The sequence below is a fragment of the Rhamphochromis longiceps genome, linkage group LG15 (assembly GCF_057381845.1).
Source record: "Rhamphochromis longiceps isolate RC_006_pf linkage group LG15, R_longiceps_female_GT1.1, whole genome shotgun sequence".
NCBI classification, from domain to species: domain Eukaryota; kingdom Metazoa; phylum Chordata; class Actinopteri; order Cichliformes; family Cichlidae; genus Rhamphochromis; species Rhamphochromis longiceps.
Window position 1 is genome coordinate 28,771,450 of NC_140571.1, and position 24,466 is coordinate 28,795,915.

General features: G+C 46.6%; 1 protein-coding gene across 6 annotated transcripts; it reads left to right on the plus strand.

Moving 5' to 3' along the window:
• Positions 1 to 1,562: 1,562 nt before the first annotated feature.
• Positions 1,563 to 24,404, plus strand: cep170bb (centrosomal protein 170Bb). 6 transcript variants are annotated; one of them, XM_085383159.1, is made up of 20 exons: positions 1,563 to 2,090; positions 4,902 to 5,039; positions 5,179 to 5,268; positions 5,557 to 5,635; positions 5,748 to 5,806; positions 6,034 to 6,151; positions 8,987 to 9,088; positions 9,211 to 9,723; positions 10,003 to 11,081; positions 11,523 to 11,699; positions 11,889 to 12,006; positions 12,295 to 14,019; positions 15,328 to 15,571; positions 15,665 to 15,821; positions 16,050 to 16,091; positions 17,191 to 17,328; positions 18,357 to 18,445; positions 18,833 to 18,926; positions 19,018 to 19,069; positions 21,326 to 24,404. In XM_085383159.1, exons 2-20 carry the CDS (start codon positions 4,935 to 4,937, stop codon positions 21,508 to 21,510), a joined length of 5,166 nt encoding a protein of 1,721 aa, XP_085239285.1. In that variant the 5' UTR covers positions 1,563 to 2,090; positions 4,902 to 4,934; the 3' UTR covers positions 21,511 to 24,404. The 6 variants fall into 6 exon arrangements, 4 of the variants coding, with proteins under 4 accessions (XP_085239285.1, XP_085239286.1, XP_085239287.1 ...); XM_085383162.1 differs by lacking the exon at positions 16,050 to 16,091 and having other exon boundaries at positions 1,973 to 2,090; XM_085383160.1 differs by lacking the exon at positions 17,191 to 17,328 and having other exon boundaries at positions 1,563 to 5,039.
• The last annotated feature ends 62 nt before the right edge of the window (positions 24,405 to 24,466 follow it).

A 24,466-nucleotide genomic window follows, 5' to 3' on the forward strand; every position in this document is an offset into this window, starting at 1 on the left:
CTACGTTGGAATAGACGTCAGCGCGAACTTTTGCATTTCCGCCATTACCTGGCCGAAACCGGAAGTGACGTCATTTTCGCGGAAATGTAGTCTTTTTTGCGATCAGGGCCTCAGGGCCTATACTGCTCTTTTTAAAAGTTATCTTTGACTTTATGACTTTCTGTGTCGTTTCTGGGATGCTTAGGACTCATATTGCACTGCTGGAAATAGTTTATTTTGATGCATATGCTGCTTTTTTGCAAATTTGCAGTATAATATTTATTTTCGTTTTTCCTGCAGTGTATAAAAATTGGTGTATTTCAAAAATAAAACTATGAAGACACTCAAAATAAATTTCCTGTGGTGGGAAACTATTTTGTGCAACTTTTTTGTATTTACAGTTTTGAGGGATAAGCCTCTTAAATTTCTCTAACTACAAATATATGTTAAAAAATCAAAAACGATTTTCAATTTTTTTGTAGTTTATTGCACTTTTTTGCAATTTATGTAATTACTATGCACTTAATGAATACATATTATTAAAATCTGGGCTATAATGGTTGTATTGATGTATAGCAACTTGAAATGCTCCCAAAAATGGCTCCACAGCATGTAAAAATATAATATAAGCTCTGGCGGACTTGGTTCTATGGTAGGTCTTAAAGGGTTAAGGTAGCAGCCAAGGAAGATAGAGTTTGTGTCTGTGAGCACCCATGTGTACAACCCCCAGACCCAGGAGATGTTACCCTTTTCCCTGGGGTTGACGCAAGCAGCCTGCAGCCAAGTGTCCTGATGGTGTACAGAGAACAGGGGTTGTGAAGACCCCATACCTCACTCCGCTTGCTCATATCTCGTGTTGCTGCGTGCTCTAAGTGAGCAGCTCCTGTGCTCACCTGACGGTCACCTGCACCAAGGAGCTGCTGTGATTGACGGAGCAGCAGCTCTACGAGAACCAACACATGTTGTTGGACTTTCAGTTCCAGGTTTTGAGCCACAAAGTACTCATTGCCATATGCAGTAATCTGATTGGTCAAATCTGAGCCTGTTTAGAAAAAATAACTCCCAGATGCATCCACCCATGATGGATGTTTCTTTTTCAATCACTATGTGCTAAAAGACCTCCCTGCACTGAATCATACTTGTTATCAATCTCTGTCTCTCTTTCACAGCATGTCTTTTATACTGTCTTCCTTCTCTCACCCTAACCAGTCGCGGCAGATGGCCGCCCTCTCACTGAGCCTGGTTCTGCTGGAGGTTTCTTCCTGTTAAAAGGGAGTTTTTCCCTCCCACTGTCGCTAAAGTGCTTGCTCATAGGGGGTCACATGACTGCTGGGTTATTGTAAGGTCTACCTTCCAATATAAAGCGCCTTGAGCTTGTATAAATAAAACTGAATCAGTGTACACCCCCCCCCCCAACATACACAGCGCAGGTAAGCAGCTGAGTCACACGTGAGGTAGACTCTTCATCTGCAGCTCACAGACGGTCACACGCAGAGCCATGAACCGGAGACGTGCACGTGCTTATAACACGTTTACTTTTTTTTTATACAATAGATGTCGTCATCATCCTCATCCCCGTGTCAGCGTTGCGGTGACGTCACGCAAAATCGGCGCTTCCCGTACTGAAGTGACGGCGCTCCAAATCATGTGACCTCTGCCCGGCGCACGCTGAGCTGATCGATCAGAAGAATCTGTGCTGATTACCGATGAGCGGGTCTTCCGAAAACCCTCATACTGCCGAGCGCGCAACCGGAAACCGACCCGCCCTCACAATAAGAGTAGGCCGAGGGCAGCCGTTCCGTCACGGTCACACCTGCAGTCAGGTGTGCTGTGACGAAGTTACTCGCGTGGTCACACTTTTTACTCGTACATGAGTTATCCTCCATCATCGCTCCTCAGCAGACCAACGCTGAGGGGGCCGTGCTTTTCCGCGCTATGTAAAACGGACTCTGAGCTGCTCTCCGGTTTAAGTCTTGCTGGATCATGCAGGCCACTTACACAGCCATTCGACTCAGTCGTGTGAGGTGTGCACCGCTGGATTGGCTCAGCACACACCATCCCTATCGGTACAATCTGCAGAATCCTGCCTACCACGTGACTTTAGCCAGCAGGTGAACCACTGTTTCATTTTAATCAATGGCTAGTTTTGTGTGAACAAAAACAACATGAAAATTCAGTCTGACTCACCGAAATTACAACATAGTGCCTCTGAGTCTAACTACTGACCACTGCCAAGCCAAATGTATGATAACAGAGCTCCACAGCGCCCTCTGCTGTGGCAGTACCAGGTAATTTGACAGCCAGCCCCGGTGTGCCTGCCTCAGACTCGGTCGGTGCTGCAGTGGACTGTAATATTCTATTTTTTCTAATAAAACCTGTTCGAACCTCACTGGGCATGTTATCAGGTGCGGGCTTTTATTGTGAAGGTCTCGGCAGCTCTTCCGGTGCGGTGGTCGCTGTCGCGGTGCGTGTTGACGCAGCGGGTGCGTCAGGAGGAGATGTTGTAGAGCATCATCGGAGCCGAGCCGCCCCAGTCCGTGTGAGTCCGGATAACGGGACCCGCTCATGCTCTTCCCGCCCCGCAGCACGCCAGCCCCAGATCCAAGAAGCGAAGAGCAGCGGGAAGAGCCCGGAGGTAAGAGAGGGGGAGGGCAGGGCGTGGAGGAGGAGAGCCTGTCTGTCATCTGTCTGTAACTCCCCCACCCTTCACACACACACATCCGTCGGTCTGTCGGAACCGGACAGGAGGAGCAGCTCCGGGCAGCAGCAGCCGAGAGGCGCTGAGGCTTGGAGAGCTGCTGCTGAAGAGCCGCTCCTCTCCTCCAGCATCAGCTCAGTGTCTGTGGTTGTCTGTGTGTATGTGCATCTGAGTGTGTGTTGTGCACACTTGTCCACATCATGAGCAGTTTTCTTCACTGGTTCTATGCCGTGATGAAAAACAGGAAGATCCCCCCTCCCTTCTCCAGACTTTTTACCTATGGAGTGAGCTGTCCAATCACCTCTGACCTCCTGAGAAGGGCAGAGCTTCACAGAGTGAGCTCCAGAGTGGATGTGAAGTCTCAGTGACTGATGGAGGAGCTGATCTACTCCATGTGTGCCCGTGTGTCAGCCTCTGATTGGACAGAGCGTCTGTGGCACTGCTGTCTGTGCTGCAGAGGAGCTTCATCTATCCTTCAGCTGTGTCTGCAAGAGCTCCTGCATACAAAACCCAGTGCTCAAACTCCAAACTCTCACTTCATCTGTTCGTGTGGTTCACACAAAAGTATTGACAGTACTGATGATACTGCAGTATATGTGCAGAAAAACACTAAAGCAGTGAAGTTTTAATGTCAGTGACTCTCACCTGTGCGAGTGTGTGTGTGTGAGATCATGTGGTCATTTGACAGTTGGGTATTTCGTGTTAGAAATCGGAAATATCTTTAATCCGTTCCCAGGAAACAGAATCATCTCTGAGCCGTTATTTCAAATTAGAAGTTTTATAAAGCGCTCGTGTTTTATTTTCTGCTGGTCAGTGATTTAGTTCAACTTTTAACTCTAAAGATGAAATGAACAGTTGATTTGCTCATTCTGTGTTTTTAATAAATATCGCATATTTGCCTGCATGACCCCATTTCTGTGCCGAACCTCTGTAATCAGAGCACTGTGAATAAAAATGTCTGTAGGAGTTCATTCAGTGCTTAATTGAAAGTTGAAGGTGTTTGAACCTCAGACTCAGGCTGGTGTGGACAACCTGCAGGTCCTTTTGGACCTGACTACACACGTGCAGGTGCCTCAGCTGTCAGGATTCAAACACACACAAATCAGTAAGAGCAGGATCGTCTGAAATTACTCATTTTGTCTGATTAAATATTTAAAATCTGTCACGATGGCACAACAGGCCTGCACAAACCCACCTGTATCACCTGTAGGGATGGGACCGGTATCGGTTCTGACATAAACGGTAGTAACCAGACCGAAAAGCAGCGCACATTTCGGTGCTTTTTTTTCCTGAGCTGTGATACACTTTAGATTCTAGCCAATCATTTTACGTTTCCGAGGACAGTAGGCGGGGCCAGGTACGTACGTTCTTTTAGAGCAGAGCTACAGATTAAAAATGACCAAGGCAAAGCGGTCAAAAGTCTGGCTGTACTTCACAGCAAAATATGCAAACTCAGCAGCCTGCAACAAGTGCTTTAAGCTGATACTGTCAGAGGTAACACCTCAAATCTGATGAAACACCTGGCGACGCATAGCGTTTTTTTAAAAAGCTGAGAAATGCGCCGTATTTGATAGCTTGCTGTGAGACCTCACACCGAGCACATCTACTGCGGGTGGGTTGCCTGTTATCAGACCCGGAGTTAGCAACATCCCCCAAAAACACGAAGAGGAGAGTCCTGGCCCCTAGCCCTGCCAGTGTAGCAGAAATGATGACGGATGATGATGGCAGCAGCAGCCGTTCTTCCCTGCGTGAGTAGCTTAATGTTGTTCGTGTGTAATTTACGCTGAGTAGGCTAACAGCGTTATCAAATTAATGCATGTAAGGTGAACTGGCAAACATCATCATAGCTACATGCGGCTGTCTTCTTGTTTGATGGCAGATACTCCCTTCACCCTGGCCAAAAAGGCTAAAATGACCAAAGAAAAAGTGGAAAACCGTTAAACATGAGAGGTCTTTGGACAAAGTTTGTGTTTTTTCCATTGATTAAGCACTGCTTCCAGCCAAGAGTGATGCCATAAAAAAGGCTAACATTGTTATCTTTTTACAAAAAAACAGCTGAACATGAGAGGTTTTTGGACCAATTTTGTGTTCTCCATTCTTTAAGCACCGGTTCGAGCACAGTGTAAGCACCGGCACCATTTCAAAAGTACCAGTTTGGCACCGGTATCGGATAAAACCTAAACGATACCATCCCTAATCACCTGCCTCTGTCTTCATTTCCCAGGATGCTCTGGGGTTTCTCAGCAGGCCTGTGAAGATGAGTGTGACATCATGGTTCCTGGTAAGCAGTTCGGGGACTCGACACCGCCTCCCCCGAGAGATGATTTTTGTGGGCCGAGAGGACTGCGAGCTGATGCTTCAGGTGAGGCTGACCTGTGCAGGTGTTCGGGTTAGTAGAAATTGCCTCCCTCTAGGTTGGTCTGAAAAAGGAAGTTGTAATGGTGTCTTGTTTGAGTCGCAGTGAAAGTAAGCAAAAAGAGTTGTATGTGTGTGTGTCTCAGTCTCGCAGTGTGGACAAACAACACGCTGTCATCAACTACAACCCGACCACTGATGAACACCTGGTGAAGGACCTGGGCAGCCTCAATGGGGTGAGCCATACACAACATATCAGTACATTATCATAGGTATCCACCAATCAGCAGCAAACACAGGTGGGGGGTGGTGATGCCTAAAGTCACAGGTTACAGTACAAAGATTTTTTTTTTTATTAACTTAAAAAAAATTAATTCCACTTTCATTTAAACAGGCAAGAACTGTAAAATCACAAAAGAGTGAAAACCTTCAGAGTGGACTTCAACATCATAATCAGAAAGTTTCACCTGGACGTTTGTTTGTTTGTTTGTTTGTTTGTTTGTTTGTTTGTTTGTTTCCTGCAGACATTTGTAAACGACCTTCGGATTCCTGATCAGACCTACATCACCCTCAAACTGTCCGACATCATCCGCTTCGGATACGATATCCTTCAGACGCACACACGCACTGTTTGTGTGCGTGTGTGTGTGTGTGTGTGTGTGTGTGTGTGTGTGTGTGTGTGATAATTTTAATATTTTTCTGAGCTGTTGTTCACATTCTCACGTCTACGTTCTGGAGAAAAGTCAACACAAAGTCCCAGAGGAGGCCCTAAAGGTTGGTGTTTGTGGGTGTGTGTTTTCTATTGTACAAATTACTGCATAGAGGGTGTTATTTAATTTCCTTGTTTAACTGCATTTAGTTTGCATTTCCAAAACTACTCAGAGCGTCATGAATTTCTCATGACTACACACAGCATGTACAGTACTGTGAGTAAATGCAGTACCGTGAGTACATGCAATTTGCAGTACCTTGAGTACGTTTGCCTCGTTCTTCTGTTTCAGCATGAGAAGTACAGCAGTCAGCTGCAGATGAGCCTAAAGCCTTCAGAGGGGAAGAAGAGCGACGTGGACGAGCGGGCGAGAGGCGAGAAAGCGCAGAGTACCAAGAGCCTCACACAGGGTAACAATAATACAGCAACAGTACTGGCAGTAAATATACTGTGTATCAAATGTACTCCTAACAATAGGGCTTTGGAGTTGACGTCACGCCGCAATGCATTATGGGAGCGCAGCGCCATTTTCGGGGTCTACGAATCAAACCAAACACACTGTGTTGGAACGACGACTACAAGAAAGATGCTTAAAAGCAGCTCAAAAGAGAATGAACTGTATAGAGACCGATTTCATTCAGAGGCGAAGCAGCGGTACTTGCAGAAAATAGCGTGCATTGGAAATGTGGACCAGTATGAAATAGGGCCGTGGAGTAGAAACCCTGAAGACCAACCGCTACTGACGTAGCCTGACATATTTTCGTACCTTATCTGTGGAATCAGCGCGTACAAGTCGTCATTCAAGCAAAGGTAAGTCAGCTCGAGTACTGCGAGTGAAATGCGTTTGATTTCCTTGCAAAGATTCAGATTAGTGCAGCATAAATTCATTCATGAGGGGAAATTACAGTGAGAACATGTGGAGGCTGTTAGGTGGATAACATAGCGAGTTCAGTGCATTGATGAGACATTCTCCTGAAGGATTGTTATTCTTTATGGTTAAAGAAATTGCACTAATTTATTCATATTTATTATAAATAATCCTAATTAAACATCTTGCTTCCATGTTTGTATCTTGTGTCACTAAAAATACAATTTATTTTAATTTTATATATTGATCAATGACCTGCAGAATCTCCTTATCATATTAAGGGATTCATAATTGTCACTTTATGCTTTCTCCATCTCTAAAGTGATGACATCCTTGCATTACCGGTACATACTTTAGGTTCATTTTCTGCAGGCAGATTTACACTATAACATGCAGCGTTCTATAGATGGACACATAAAGAAATGAAAAATTACATCTATGTGCTAACTTTCTAAACACTTTGTTACATTTATGATAAAGTAGATAAAACACATTTACGTCGGCCTTGGCTCATAGTTCTTGTCTTTAAATGAACTTTGTCTGTGTGTGTTTCAGGTCCTGCACTCTCAAAGACTGAATGAACCAGCATTGCAGCCATGGGTCACCGTGAGCATCACAGGGAAGGTTGAAGCCGCCCACTGCAGCTGTAAGGCCGGAGTCGCAGAGACCTGCAGCCATGTCGCTGCTCTTCTGTTTAATGTAGAAGCAACAGTGTTGATCCGTGGCACAAGGACTGTTACAGATGAACCTGCATACTGGGTTTTGCTGGGTAATATGACCAAGATACAGCCAGAGGTTGGCCATAAGATAGACTTCTCCTCTTCAGCTGCCCAAAAAAAGGCTCTTGATCAAAACCTAAACAGACCATCTGTAGTGACAGGTAAAAGGAGCCGTCCTCAAAACAGAAAAATCCCAGCTGCTACTTTGGAGGAGTTGTCACTGCTATTGGATACTTTGCTGGAACACAGTAAAGCTGTGGGTTGTGGGAATGACCCATAATGTTTTATCTAGGGGTCTACATTTATGCCTGTAGTGCACTGCCGTGTAAATAATTTGCATTTACTGAATATATACTGACTGAGTACCACTGTTCAAAAGTTGAATAAAGAAACAAACTAATTTTTGCCTCTTTTTTTTTTTTTTTTTATTGAAACCACCTTATAGAACATCACATCAGTTACAATGTAGAATCCATGTCATTTATAGTTTACAAATGACAAAATGTTTACACAAAATCATGAGTGTTTACATGACATCACCCACTACTAACATTACTTTATTTACTGTATCTTTTGAAAAAATACCGCAATTTTAACAGCACAAGACTTAAGAATATTTAACAGGAGCAGGTTTCATTCTTCCCTGGTTTTATTATCACACTATTCACCAAAACGCAGCAAACCTTCACCATCTTATCCAGAAGGGTCAACTCTTCACCCTCACATGGAAGAAGTAATCTGATTGGCATGGTGGTATGTTTGCAGCAGGTCCCTTGTGTAGCGCTGGAACCCAGTCACGATGTTTCATCCATTTCATAGGCTGGTTTGCTGCAATAATGCCAAATAATTAGCATCTCTATAAATAGAAGGTAGTTCTGCAAAATCACTCAGTAGGATGTTTGTTCTAATTTGCTATGAGCTCAGAGCGCATAGAAAATAATACTAATAGGCTATAAAGAGTGATATGAACATATTTAGAACTTACCGGAATGAAAATGTCTGGAGCACCAACAGATATTTGGAGATGGAAGAGAGCTGCACGTCAGCTCGTCTCACAGCTGCTATCCAGGCTAGACGCCTTCGTTTGGTAACATCAATACACGAGCTGCTCATGTTGCTTCCAGGTTGGGAAAGAATGAAAAGATAAACCATTTTCAACCTTATTCTCTTGCCGGTCGTGTGATCGAACATTGCAGCCGACCACACAGCAAATACGAACCATGGCTGTTGTGTGAGACTTCGCTCCCCTTTCACTTGCGCTAGACCCCCAAAATGGCGGATCGGGCCAAAATCCTTTCCACGCCCACCCCCCGTGACATCACGGTCCAAAGCCCTATACTGGGCGTAATACAAGCAATAACACAAAATTTTGACATCACACAGGGTCAAAAATATACTGCACTGTACAAAACATAATGTAATACAAAACCCTGCACCAGAAAGCCTGGTGCAGGGTTAAAAAGTACTGGATCAGGAGTCTGTCCGCTGTGTGTTCCTGTACGCAGATGATGTGTCGCTGTTTGTTCTGATGTATTTTTTACTATAAATCTGCTCGTTCAGGAAAATGTTTTAGTAACAAACCAGAAAGTCGTTTGTTCACGCTCCTCGGGACACTTTGATTGGTCGTCAGTTTCACCTATCACACGTTTCTGTGACAGAGGCGCCGGTGTGTCGGCCCACTCCTTTGTATGGCCAGCCTTCCTGGTGGGGAGAGGAGGATTATGGGAGTAAAGTCCAAACCAGCGATGAGCCACATTCAGGTACGCACACCTTAATAAAGTGGAGGAGTGCAGTAAACTGGTGCTGTATAAATAAAGCTAAATTGAGCTGATGGTGCATTATTGATGATGTTGGTGAGATGTCGTCTCTTTGCCTCTGTCAGATGTTCAGAAAGACGCTCCCTCTGCAGATCCAGAATTTTCTGCATCGCTGTCAGACTGTCAGCCAAAGTCCGCCTTCCCTTCGTACCACCGTGAGCCGAGCTACTTTGAGATCCCCACCAAGGACTTCCAGCACCCTAAGTCCTCAGGCGCGGAGCTCCATGAGATCCCCACCAAGGACACTGACACGCCCCCGGCCCCACTCTCGCCTCCCACTCCGACTCCGCCTGTCGTTCAGAGCCATGCCTCCTTTACCATTGAGTTTGATGATTGCATGCCTGGGAAGATCAAGATTAAAGACCACATCACCAAGTTCTCCACTCGCCAGAGGAAGCTGCAGGCTACACCCACCAAGACAGCCATCATGGCCACACCTGCAGAGGTGATGTCAGCAGAGAGCAAGGTGGCTGACTGGCTGGTCCACAGTGATGTAAGCATGATGAAGAGACGCCCACCGTCTGAAGACGTTTACAGCACCAAGAGTGACCTCGCCATGAATATCAAGACCCTGAAAGGTCAGAGTTGCACCTGTGTTCCGGACCATACCTGTGTTTGTCATTCACAGGTAATCGGGGATTATGCTTTCTGCTGGTGATAAAACCTGTCCAGCACTTCATTGTTAACAATTTATTGACACACGGTCCCTGAATCTTCTGATATTTCTCTGATTTTACTGACCCCACTAAACTTGTGTCTTTGTTTGAGGCTATCAAAGCTTCAGTCATACACTTGTGACCATTGAGCTTCAAAGTTCAAAAGCTAGTACTCACTGACATCTTTATTCCTGTCTTTAGGTCACCATCATGAGGATGGGACCCAGAGTGACTCAGAGGACCCAGTTCTCAAAGGAAGGAGTAAATCCCACCACTCGGTCCGCACTGAGCACTCTATGCAATCAGAGCTGTCCCAGGCGTCGCAGCAGGTCATCCAATCAGGCCAGTCCATCCATAGTCAGCTACACCAACCACTGCAGCATGCTCCACCCAGACCGGCCTCTGCCTCACCCGTGGCCCCTGAGAGACCCCTGTCCCAGAGTCCTCCTAAAGCTCTGTCACCCACCGAATTTCCCAAACAGGCGCCCCCCGAGCACCTCACTCAGCAAGCTTTCATCATTGAGTTCTTTGATGACAACCCACGCAAGAAGCGCTCTCAGTCCTTCACCCACAACCCCGCCCATGCTGACTCGTACTCCACACTCAGAGCCAAGTTGGAGCGGCGGAAAGGCGGCGAGAGGCCAGCATCTGTGCACGGCCACATCCCTCCCACACAGCAGGTGACGGTTCCTCTGAAGAGTCAGAGCCATGGTGGCCCTCAGAGGTCAAGCTCTCTGAAGAGAGAAAAGACTGAGGGGGAGGCGGCTTCGTCGGCTTCCTCGTCTCGCTCCTCATCGGGCATCATCATCCGACCTTTCGGCAGCGTTGGGAAGAAGTCAAAGCTTGCCCAGGAGTTTGCTGCTGAATTCCTGAAGGATTCGGGTCGTAATGACTCCTCCCCAACCAGGGATAAGACAACTCCTCCACCAATGTCTGCACCTCCTGTGATGATATCGCCTCATCATACAAGGATCCTCTCCACACAAGAACCTCCAGCTCCATCTTCTGTCTCCTACCCTGCCTCCCCATTACAGCCTCCAGCAATCTCAAAGACCCCAGTCCCAGTCAACATTCCAGGCCCAGCTGCCGCTCCGGTACATCCGTCTGGACCTCCCTTCTCCACCATGCCGCCCATGGCCGTCAGTGGAGGAGATGTCAAAGGTACCCAGAGGATGGCCCGGAACGAGGAAGACGACAGCTTGAGCGATGCTGGGACCTACACCATTGAGACGGAGTCGCAGGACAAAGAGGTGGAAGAGGCTCGTAACATGATCGATCAGGTGAAGTCCCAGTGAAAACACAGTAAGAATAAGATCTTTGTGATAGTGGTGGGGTGAGGCAGCATTCATTGTTCCTGCTGCTCGTGAAAGGGTGTCTTTAAGTGGTGGTGAGTGCAGGAAAACTGCAGCACAGCACACGTGCTGTGCCGTATGATTCTTCAGCAGGGATGTGGACTTTGATAAAATAACACATCTTATGTAATGTTGTATTCAAACCCTTGTGTCATTGCTGATTATCTCAGTTTTGTTGTCTCGTCTTCACAGAATCTTCCAGATAGAAAAATGTTTATGAAATTAGAAATGATCCTAGGGTATCTTGAAGTATTCTGATGTTGCCTATCTAAACAGTATCTCTTAGTGATGCACTGACCCTCGTATCCTTCCTATTTCTTCCTGTTTGTTTTTTCTGCCCGTCCTCATGCATGTCCTGTGCTCTGACAGGTGTTTGGTGTCCTCGATTCTCCAGAGTACAGTGGTGTGAACACTGGTGTGTATAGACCTGTGATAAATGATGGAAAGGATGAGCATGCTAACCTGCCTACTGATGGTAGCACTGTGGACTCACTGCATGGCTTTATCCCATCTTCTATCAGCGGCCCTTCAACAGGCCCCATACAGGTAAAAAAAAAAAAGTGAAAATTTTGAAGTACAACCTGGAGAAACACCTTTGTAGCACACTGTTATCCCAGTGCCTGCACAACCATGTTGTTATTCCCTATTTCTTCTTGTGATATGAATGTAAATGTTGACGTTTGTTTCCACTGATCTTCCTGAAAATGGTGTTGGTCATCATATTTTGTTCTGCAGGTTCCAGCTGCTCATGCTGCATGTCTGGAAGGCCCTAAGTGGGTTTCACGTTGGGCCAGTCTAGCAGACAGCTACGCCGAAACTGGTTCCACTCCACCTCAAGTAGAATGTCTGGAAGGTGAGGTTTGTTAAAAATACCTTAAACATGTTTAAAGAGCACAGAGCCGCTGTTATCTCAGCTTTATGTTTATGGACCTCCAAATGTGATTCCGTTTGTCTACTTGGAGTCTTGAATTTATCAGTAATTTGCAGTTTTGTAAGTGAACAATAAATGTATCTATACACAGTTCAGAGCAATGGACCCATGGTCTTATTTTTACTCCGCTTATTGTTTTAAAACTAAAGTAGTTACGCAACATTAAAGCAACTCATATAAAATGCTGACGTGACTAAACTTGTGTTGCAGATTCACGTCTCATGAGCCCTTCGATGGGAAACTACAGCTACGACAACTCTGAGTCAGAGTCCAGCCACAGCTCCAGGACAAGAAGGCTGCTGCCCCAAGTGCCTCCAGAAAAGCTAGACGGTGTCACCCCAAGCATCATGATTCGCCATGAATCTTACCAAAGCCAAGAACCTCTGGACAGAGCCTTTGGTCCCTCCCACTCAGTTGACTCCACCCAGCGCCTGTCCGTTCAGGATGATGTGGACCCAGACAGCCTGAGTGATGCCAGTCGCTCAGATGATGGACCTGTTCAAGAGAAGATGAGGACAAATCAGGTCAAGACTGCATTTGTATCTCCAGTGATCACTGGTCCTCAGCTTAGAGGTCAGGAGAAAGTGTCTCCATCCTCCAAATCCACCTGCTTCTACATTGGTTCAGAAGACCATCCCAGCAAACCTGAGCAAGCCCAGAGCCCAGTACAGTCTGAGAAGACAAGAGACCCCCCAGCAAAAACTCCCCCTACCACTGTCCTGATCCGACATCTGAGTGGATACGAACCCAAGAGGACGGGAGTCAAACCCAACAGCTCTGCTCCAAACCTCCAAACACAGGACAAAGATTCAGTTCCAACCAAAGACAGTTGCACATCATCCTTCATCCGTCAGGAGAGTTTCACCAAAGACCAGCCCAGTGACACTGTCCAGATGAAGAAGCTTCCCCACATCTCCAGCCACCCATCCATCAGAGACATGGAGCAGAGGCAGGAGAACATCCAGGACACACAGTCCTTCCTTCAGGAAGGAACTCTATCCTCTCTGGATGCCAAGTTCCCCTCCTCTGGTTCAGGTCGCAGCTCAAAGAAGGAGGGTTCGTCCAGCCACATGGACGACTCCCTGTCTGGTGAGTCAGATGTTGACACGGCTAGCACGGTGAGTCAAGTGAGTAGCAAAAACACTCCAGTCAGCTCAACTTCTAAAAAGCACCCTCCCATCAGCAGCCTTCAAAAGGAGAGGTCCTCTTCTAGTCCATCCATCCAAGAGAAGGGACAGCAGCTCAGTGCCCGTGAGCGACTTTCTGAGAAACGCCGAAACCAGATCACTGCCAGTGCAGCAAATAAGGCAGAGGCAGCGAAGCGCTTCCAGATGCGCCGCAGTGCCGGGAATCGTGGCTCTCTGGATCTGTCTGAAGGCCAGCAGGGGTCTGGTCCGCAGTGGACCGAAACCCCATCATCTGATCACGAAACGTCCCGTCCATCCAGCCGCAGCAAAAAACTCATTGCCCCTCTTCAGAAAGAAGACAATGGGAAGATGCCCAGGACGGCGACCCAGCAGGTTCTGACACGCTCCAACAGCCTGTCAGCGCCACGGCCGACCCGAGCCTCAATGCTGCGGCGGGCACGTCTGGGTGAAGCTTCAGATAACGAAGGTGCTGAGACTGACCGAGGCTCTCAGAATTCTGACCATATTGCTGCAGCGCCCAAAGTGTCCACTGAGGGGAAGAAGCTGTCCAGGCTGGACATCTTAGCGATGCCCAGGAAGAGGACCGGCTCCTTCACCAACCCCAGCGATACCGAGGCATCCTCCACAGGACGGCCCACTTTCTCCAACCGGAACACAGAGGCTGTTGTCAGCACCAGGAAAACATCGGCGGGTGACAACCGGCAGGCAGCTAGCAGAGGAGGCGGAGCTCCAGCGAAGCAACCTCTGACACGTACCCGTTCGAGCGGAGCCAAGTACGCCGGCAGCGGTGAGTTATTCCTTAATGACCCTGAATGTGAGGGGTTCCTGATGTTTCAGTCAGAGTTGTTCCTCCTGAGTTGTTCTAGGATGAGAGACAGAGGTCGAGTCTGCCGTCACTCAGTCTAATCGCATTAATCATAGGTGTTTCAGTTGCTCCGTCGTCTCCAACAGGTGAGGACTGGTCAGTTTGAATTTTTTGGCCTTTTATTATGGAATGATAATCATGTCATGATAAATGCATGAGCCAAAAAATTATTCTGAGAAAATAATTTCATTTCACTGGTGCAATTAAATTCCTCATGTATAAATTCAACAACCTGTGTGTGTAAGTCTCAGAGCTCCGAGAAGCAATTGCTCATGCCAGCTTATCAAGGTACTAACCGCAAGTCCAATGTGTCCCAGGTGTAAGTGTTAGATAAAAAAGAAAAAGTCTGTGCAAACCTGAGTTTGTCAAAAGTTAGTGCGAGCAGCCTCAGCTGACTGGTGTGAAACAGCAAACAGACGATTCAGAGGAATCAGGACAATTGTGAGGAAATCGGGGAAACCTCCTCATCACGGTCTCACTTTTTGAGCTTCACAATGAGCTGAATTGTTTGAGTCGTATCATTGTCGCATCTTTACCTTTACAACATAAAGTGCTTCGAGGTCATGGAAATAAAATTGAATTCAATTGAATCATGGTAAAAAGCACTTAAACTCAAAACCCTCCATGAGGACAGACTCTCTGGTGGGATCTGCTGACCTTTGCTGTCATTTGAAATGTCGTCAGATTTCTGATGCTGCTGAGTCTGTTTGTATTACCGTGGAAACAGCATCAGCTCCCTTGTTATGAACAGGAATTAGGACACAAACCCAGATACCAGCTGCAGCCCAGAGCTTCGCCCTGCAGACACTTTAATCTGATGTCCTGTCACAGCCACAGCCATCCAAACATGCTTACTAACGCTCTGAGGCAAAACCTAACGCTGTGTAGAGTTAGACAGAAGCTCTGGATGGATGATGAACAGCGCCTTTGTGCAGCTGCTGTAGTGATTTGGCACAATATAAAATAGTATTGAAGTGAATTGAATAATTTCATTTTTTGGCCCTTGATCACAAAGAGCTGAGATGCGAGGGTCAGGGTGATCACTGATGAAGGCTCACAAGGATCAGATGTCAAACTTCACCTGAGATGTCAAACTTCACCTGAGAGTCTGAGGTTTCTGACTGAATGATGGCATAGCGGTGCTCTCTGGAAGTCATGGTTGGCTCTTATCTGAACCTCGTGTTAAACAGAATCTCGTAGTTGAGGTTTGCGGTTTCTCACTGTTCTCAGGTTCCCGTCGCAGACAGAAGGGCTCGGACTTCTCTTCTTCCTCTGATGAAGAATACGAGACGAGTGGCAGTATCTCCAGAGCCAAACGCTCCTCCCATCCTTCCACCTCTGACCAGACGCCACACAGCCACCGGACGCCCGCCACCAGGACCAAGTCTGTCTCCCTGGAAATGGAGGAGGATGAGGATCAGAACGACGTTGACCCGTACCAGAACTGGTCCACGCACAGCGCTGAGATTGCAAAGTAAAAGCACTGTCACATGTTGACACGTGTGCCACGGTAAGGTGATGTCACTCACGTCTCTATGGTGATCATGTGTTTGCGTTTCCCCTGCAGGCTCAGTCAGGACCTGGCTAAAGACTTGGCCATCCTGGCGAAGGAAATCCACGATGTCGCTGGGGATGGGGACTCGCCGAGCTCCAGCATGGGCACCACCACGTCTCCCAGCTCGCTGCCCAACACGCCAGCCTCCACCATCTCCGCCAGGGAGGAGGTGGGCCACAAAAATCCCTCATAACACTCTCACTACACACAGGCCATAGAATGACTAGCAGGCAGGGTTAGCAGCAGGTGTTGTGTTGCAGTGTCTTCAGGTTTTGTTTATTAGCTCAGCAGAGGTCAGTGCAAACTCCAGTGTTCCCACTTCAGATGCTGGTCTGACTGGGAGGAAAAGCCTTCGTCATGCTTCGACTCATTGTTCATTTCTCTGTTCTGCTCGCAGACGCCATCCTGTCCATACTTATGGGGGGTCCGACCATCTCAGGTGTCTGACTCATCTCTCCTCGTGCCCTGTGATTGGTTCGCCTGCCATCACTAATCCTAACACTCCCTTCTCATTGGTGTTGTTTTATTTATGTTTTGAAAGATTATTGATAATAAACTGCTGAGGCGGTGCTGAACAAACCCGAGCTGGAACAAGTGAGGAGGTGTGTCAGAGCAAGGACTCGAAGCCCCGCCCCTCCGAGGGTCTGCTGAGAGCAAAGAGCTCTATAAAGAATATGACCTGAGGCCAGGTGACAGGTGGCTTCACTTGTGCTACTTCACACTCCCTACATGAGAATAAAAACGTTTCACAGCTCGGCACGCTTCTTTGGATTCTATGGTTTAACAGTGGCAACCAAACAGCCTGTAGGGCCCTAACTGCCACCTTTTGGCAGTTGTAACACATTACACCCTCCAGGTGCCAATAAAAACAAGATCAGAAGTCACGACCCCTGTAGTGGAAGCCTGTTCTCTCACTTTTCACAGCCAGCCACCACATTTAAGGCTTTATTGTGTTTTCTATCGGCTGTTTCACAGATTTGCCAGATACTCCAGCTGTGGTCCTCTGCGGAAAGGAGCTAATGACAAACCACAGAGTGTGAATCAGAGAACAAATTTCCACAGCGTATCATTGGGTGCTCTGTCTGACGCGCCCTCATAAACAGATGAATAAAACCCCTACGCTCTGAAGTTCGTAACTGTCTCAAACAGAGTCCGTCCCCTCTCTCAGGTGACTGAATCAGATGTAAGAACCTGAACCTGCCCCAATGGTGTTGGTTCCTGCTCGGTGTTGTTTGGTGCTCACTCAGTGGTTTTGATGATAATCGGGTCCATCGGCCTCCACCGTGAATGAACTGGTGTTACTGGTTTTGGAACAGTTCGTGAAGCCGTGGCTGGTGCCCAGCAGGGTTCACCCGCCCTCCTTCGCCTCCCCGTGGTCGTTACGCTCTGTCTCCCAGCAGCACTGAAATTCACTGCGCACGCTGTTGCCTCCACGATCGCAGCTGCATGTTGACTTGGTGCATGCGTTCACAGAGCACCGCCATCACCGTCTAGCTGGTTTCATCACCGGAGTCAGACTCCTTTTATTCTCTTTCCAGCTGGTCCAGCGTATCCCTGAGGCCAGTTTAAACTACCAGAAGGTTCCTCCAGGTTCTGCTGCTGTCTTGGACCTGGACGCAAATATGAATGAGCCAGAGACCAGTTCTAAGCAACGGCGTCCGTGGAACCGCGAAGAGGTCACTGTCTAATCCCTCTGAGGCTACGTTCACACTGCAGCTTGTAGCGCCACGGTCATGTTCATGTGTAATTAACAGAGCAGTTAACGCCAAGGTGTGTGTGCGTGCGTGTGTGTGTGTGTGTGTGTGTTTGTGTGTAACCCATCGCACTGACCATCGTCACACCCAGATTTAGCTTTGTTTCAGCTGGGACTAATAACCACTAAAATGACTGTAATATTTAGGTTTTGATTAGTGCTGTCAGTGTTAATCTTGTTAAAATGACGAGCTAGCATGTTAGCGCGGTTAGCTCGTTAATGCGTTAGCGCCGTCCAGACCCATACACAGGTCTATCTGCGTTAACTCGCTAACGGAGATTTGCTGCGTTAATGTGGTTATGGCCTTAACTTCATTTTAACAAGATTAAGGCTGAGAGCACTAGTTTTAATATTGTTGTCTGCTTACTTCCGGAGGAATTGGGACTGCGGTACACCGCAGCCTGAAACATGGATGTGCGTGCTGTGACACTTGCTTTAGTGACCATATTTGGATGGGACGGAGGTGCTCCAAGTGATCTGCTATCAGGTGTTATTTAGGAGAAATTATCAGCATTAATGTGTTTGTTTTAACACAGAGTCCATAAAGACTGACTCAGTGCTGCCTGTGCTGGACATCAGAGGAACTCCAGCTTCATTTCTCAGCCCTGGCAGGTGCGTCAGGCTGAGGACTAGCTGTGCTATATGCTCAGACAGTATCACCTAGAGGCTGCAGGGATCATTACAGCTCGCACCATGCAAGGGTCAGACTGAAGCGGGGCTCTAGACAAAGGCACTGTTATCCATTGTTTCAAGACTAGAACATCATGCAAAAGTAATGAAACCCTACATAGCTGCCGTGTGAACATAGCCAGTGTGATCGTTACCATGACTACAACTGCTGCAGTTAGTTTTGGTGTGCTGGGAAATCAGGATGTAACCTGCTGGAGCCACGTGACGGTACAACGCTGGCTTCATCTCCTGCCCTCTGCATGTCCCTCTGAACTCTTTCAGGTGATTCTGGACAACCTGATGCTGAATCCAGTGTCTCAGCTGTCTCAGGCCATCCGGGAGAACACAGAGCAGCTGGCCGAGAAAATGAAGTAAGGAAGCACTGACACCCCGAGGCTGTAGCAGCTCAAACCTGAGAAATGTTGGGGATGCTTAAAAGGATCCCTTTTCATCAATATCTTTTTAGTTTGTACAGAAATGACCACCTCCTCCCATTCAACACGTTTACCCAAACCATTCAGTCCAAGTGCAGCCTCTCTCTGGGGGAACAGCTAGTTTCCCCTCACAGTGAGACAAAGATTTAAACTTCAGACCACAGATGTAAAACGAGGATGATTTCTTTTGTTCCCTTCACTTGCTATCAGGCTTATTAGGTGTTCAGGTGTCAGGTCCGGTTCGGTATAGTAAGGGGCACTTTTGGGAGCTGTACGCTGTGGTTTCTGAATGCTGGCGCTGACTCGACAGTGTCTTCCTCTCAGAGTTTTGTTCCAGAACAAGGCTGAGGTCTGGGAGGAGATTGAGGCAAAGATCAATACTGAAAATGAAGTCCCCATCCTGAAGACCTCCAACAAGGTTCATCTCCATATTTATTGGCTGATTTAAACAGCACAAAAGCAACTTCATAGAACATCTGGAAACCTCAGTTTTCTGTTTCCTGTTGCAGGAAATTACCTCCATTTTGAAAGAGCTGAGGAGAGTTCAGAGGCAGCTTGAAGGTACGTTCAGGTTTGGATTTGTGTGTTTTGTCCAGTTTGAGTCTGTCAAATCCAAAAAAAATTCAGGGACAGGTTTTTTTTTTTTAAACTTCTAGTGAAATCACAAGAAAAAGACAAAGAAGTTCCAGAACTGCCTAATAATTGAGCTGATGAACAGTGCTCAACAAATTTATTACACCACACAGTGTAAGATTTATGGCACAGCTGCCCTAATTAACAGTATTATTTATCATGTTTTATGTTTTTCTAATGGTTAATCCACCACTATGCTCATTTAACTCAAGTGATTTCAGTGCTAAAATATCATTACTGTGCCTGACTCAGCAGAACATATAGTAAAGCAAAATTATTGTTTTTTCTTTTTTAAATTAGGATACCAAATTGTAGAATTTATTTACAGAAAATCAGTTTTAGTTGTTGAATGTTGTGCTCGAACCATTCCTGTGTGTGTGAATTGAGTTTATCTACCTCATAACTATTAAACGGCTCTCGTCATTGTGGTTTTCAGTTGAATTGAACTTTTAACTGTGGTTCTTTTTAATGTTCTCTTTGTGTCCAGCACTTTCCAGAGAGTACAGTGCTCAGCATAAATGAGTACACCCCACTACATTTGTCAGAAAACCTTTAGTTTCCTTTCAACATTTTCTATGAGATACAAAATACTCCCACAAATGTGGACCATTGATTGCAAACCAGTTTTGTTTATTTACACACACAAAAAAGTTATTTTCCTAAAAAGTTAATTCAAGCCCATGTCGCAAAAATGAGGACACCCCAATTATAGTCTTAGGAGAAAAGCCACACTAAAGACTACAAAATTTGAATTAACAGGCATTCAAGCACAGGTGAGTCTAATGATTCATTTAAGAGGTGTCCAGCAGACAGGTGACTATGAAAGGGATTCTTTATCAAAGAAAATCCCTTTCCATTTCATGATGTCAGCAATGGCTCCACATGGAAGAGAAATGTCACAAAATCTGAGAAAGGAAATCATTTCTTTACAAAAAAAAAAGGTGAGGGCTACAAGAAGATCAGAAAAGCTTTACATTTCAGCCAAAATACTGTAGCAAAAGTGATTCAAAAATTTAAGAAAGATTGAAGTGCAACCATTGTACAGAGACGTCCAGGCCATCCACGGAAGTTAACATCTCGACAGGAGCGTCTTCTGATGAGAAGGGTTGAAGAATATCGCCATGCAAGTTCACTTCAGTTAGCTAAAGCAGTAGAAAGCCAAACTGGAGTGACCGTTTCACGTGACACCATACAGCGCACGCTGCAGAGGAATGGCATGCGTGGGTATCGTCCACAAAGGAAGCCTCTCCTAAAGCCCATGCACAAAAAAGCACACCTAGAATTTTCTAGGGCCCATGCTGAAAAAGATGAAGACTACGGGGACTCTATAATCTGGAGTGATGAGACAAGGCGTTGTAAAAGTGAGGTTTCAAAGAGAAATGCATGGTGCCTACAGTGAAACATGGTGGTGGCAGTGTCCTTATGTGGGGCTGCATGAGTGCTGCTGGTGTTGGGGAGCTGCATGTCATTGATGGTATCATGAACTCAACAATGTACTGCTCTATACTGAAGGTGAAGATGCTGCCATCACTGCATGCACTTGGTCGTCGTGCACTTTTCCAACACAACAATAATCCAAAACACACATCTAAAGCTACTGTTGCATTTCTGAAGAAGAACAGGGTGAAGGTGATAGAATGGCCAAGTATGTCTCCTGATCTGAACCCAGTCAAACACTTGTGGGGTATTCTGAAGCGGCAAGTTGAGCATCACTCTCCGTCCAGCATTCAGGCTCTAAAAGAGGTTATTCTTGAAGACTGGAAAAAGATAGACGTTGCAATATGTCGCCATCTTGTTCATACCATGTCTAGAAGACTTGGTGCTGTCCTTGAAAATCACGGCGGTCATACAAAATACTAGATGTAGTAGTTTTTGTTGTGGGGTCTATTCATTTTTGCTTTAACCAATTTGAGTAAAACTGAAGATTTTGTGATCAAAGTTATATTATTAACCTTCTTTCCATGTTATGGAGTTAAACAAGTGTTCAATAAAACTCAGCCTTGTGAAAATTTGGGAAATTGTTCTTAGGTTCATTGAGCTACTGATTAAATTTGTACTTTTTAAAGGGGGTGTACTCATTTATGCTGAGCACTGTACATCTTATAAATCATCTCAGACTCTATCTGAAGTAGACTCATTGGCCCTGGTGTGTTATTTAATATTCTTGTAATGTTCTTGTTATAGTTATAAACACGATTGTGGAGCCTGATGGCGGTCTTCAGGCAGCAGCCGGCGCAGCATCCCTCAGTCAGACTCGACCATCCACAAGGGAGAAGAAACCCAGCACCAAACCTCGCGGAGCCCCCAACACCAACGAAAGCACCAAACGACCGCCTCGTGGACCCGATGGGGCCCACAACATGGCCTGAGCAGGCCACTGTAGCACCTCTGGAAAGTAACTGTGCATCCACCAGTCCCTGCCTCTGACTGTAACACCCAGATCCACAACTCAGTGCTGACTTCAGCTGTAAATGTGTGGTTGGAGGCTGGTGTGGGTTTGTGGCGGGCCTGTTTGAGGTCTGCCTCTAACTTATCATCCATTCGCAGCAAGAATGGATATTTACAAAGCTTCTGACAAATGCCGTGCATCAGTGGAATTTTTGGTCTGAATTTATTGGTTTCCAACCCAGAGTTTGGTTGACGTTGGTTTCCAACGTCAGAGCGATGTGATGAGGTGATGATCTCGGTGTCCCACAGGTCATAGTTGTGAACTTTCAAGGATGCAAATTTTAAGTGAAATGCTGCTGTGGACCAGAACCACATGCATCGTTTCTAGCAGACTCCTCTCACATGAATCCTTGCCTGTAAATACTGCAGCTGTGAACAGACCTCAAACACGCCCCTTCCCTGTCTACAGGGAGCAGCTCAGTCATGCTCCTTCCGGCTGTTACCGTGACGACCTGTCTCCGGTGTGTGTTTGTTAGGGTGGAAGAGCTGCGGCGTGTGGATGCACTGAAACTGTCCAGAACTAACTCTCATTCGTGGTCAGAGTATATCTGTAGAACTGCTTCCACTTTGCACAAGCTCAGCAAACGTAGTCAAAGCTCCATAATGAAGCAGCCGCTCGCGCCACCGTAGTACGTGGATGATGTACAAACATATACCGATAAACTTTGTGCTTTGATAATCTGTTGTTGCGTTGCATTTGAACAGATAGATTGTGTTGCTGTTTTTATGTCTGTATTTATGAAGAGAAAGCCGTAGCTTCCTGTGGGCTGTGCAGACAGGAAACGGAACCCTGAGCTCAGCTGTAGAAGAGAAAACTATGTAATGTTGTGTTTCCTGAATGTTTGGGTGCTCCGCTGCAATGACGCTCAGCCTCATTTTCTTTTGCCATCTTGCCGTAATTGTGCATTAGCTTTGAAGCTGTGTCAGGTTATGCTGAATGAACAGACTTGTGCTGGTCCCTGAACGCATCGCCTTTCTACCTAAATTGAAAGAAATGCGAGACCAGACTCAGCTCTGTTTGGCACACTGGTTTCTGATAGAAAGGCTCGCCCCTTAACATAGTTCAGGGTCATGTGAAACAAAGGAACGCTGAGGTGTTCTCCACAAGTTCTGCCTCACTTAATTATGACACCTCATGTGTTTCTGGTAATGAAATGAGCTGTAAGGCTGACACGCCGAGCTCTAATCGCAGACCGCAGATGTCTGTGGAAGCAAAGCTGCAGCTCTGATCAGAACAAGCCACTGTCCATTTGCCCCGTCCTGATCTGTGAGGGCTCAGAGAGTCCAGTTTGACAGCGTTATGTCATGAGCACAGGCTGTATTCCTGATGATGAAGTGTGGACTCATCAGCTGAGAAAAAACTCGACAATGAATTTTTTTCTTTTCGAAGCTGCTCTGTCAGAGAAGCTGCAGACTTGGTTCCAGAGTTCAGGACTGACACTCTCCAATTGATGAACAGCTCGTGTCCTTTATATCCTCGTTTCAGCTGACTCTGCTTGCTGAGTTCTGCTCATCTGTGAGCAGCATGAGCTGCTGGATCAGGCTCACCTGTGATACATCTGTGTGTTGTGGACTTGACTGTGTAACTCCATTCATCTGGAGTGTTTCTGATCTTTGAATTTCTTGTAAATTTCTTGTTCGGCTGCGTTAGAAAAGTTTATATGAAGAAAGTATTTAGAGTTTTACCTGTGAGAGCACTGCCTGCTCTCAGAGAGGCGGAGGATGGCGCGCGTGTGTGTGTGTGTGTGTGTGTGTGTGTGTGTGTGTGTGTGTGTGTGTTTTTTTTTGTTTAAGCATCTGTGTGGGTAGAAGCCGGTTGTTGAGCGCGCTCAGTGAAACCCTCTTGAGCGATTAGCCTAGCTTAGCACAAACCCTGGAAGCAGAGGGAAAGTGTTAGCATAGCTCCACAGGAGGAAGTTTGATGTGTGAAGACATCATCAGTGGGCGGGGCACACACGGCATGCCAGGAGCTCATTTGCGTTGAGAGGACAGCAGACCCAGCTGCGACTCTCAGGACCAGTGCAGGCGAGTGGCAGGCAGGTGATGTATTAGACGGGTCTGTGTGAGTCCAGGATTTATCCAGCCGCAGAGCTGTCCTGCACCTCTTCAGGAGGAATTTGCCTCAACACACCGTTAGTGGGTGTGGTCTGTAGAGAGGGTGACCAGTTTAAGCTAGGCTCACATCAGCTTGTGAACTGAGAGAGCTGAGAAAAAGAGGACTTCACTGAATCTGCTGGAATGTGCGTGTCTGAAGAAGCTGGACTTTTATTTTGTAAGGTGCATGTTTCCTGTAGCTTGCGGCAGGTGAGAGTTTGAGGCTGAGTCACCAAATGTGCACTTTTTCATTGCCGAACGCCTGTGAGGGCAGCTGGAGCTGAGCTTTGTTTGCTCGTGGTGTTTTGGCGCAGCCTTCCAGAATGTACCGATTCATCGCCGCCCACAGCAGACACCTGATTGGCCATTGCTGTGATGATGTAACTGCTGCTGCTACAGGTCATTTGGGCTACCTGCCTTTGTGTTTTACTTTTGTTACAGTGCATGCGGCTGAGAAGCAGCCAGGCTGTAGAAACGTGTGCTCACGTCTCATCGACCGTTTCACATGTCTGACGGTCCTGCGGCCGCCCACGGCCTTTATGTCCACATATCCGAAGCGTCACGCGTCATCATGACGGGATTTCTTTTATCATCATGTCATTTGTAATAAACTGATCTCATGCAGATGTTTCTCTGTGGTTTTTCGATGCTGTGAAAATTTAAATGAAAATAAAAACCAGAACCTTAGACGGCCTGTGCTCGATGTGTGGCTGAGGTCAAAGGTGATCATGCCCAGAGGACGTGACATCGCAGGAGGAGCTTCATCCCAACATGTGACTCCGC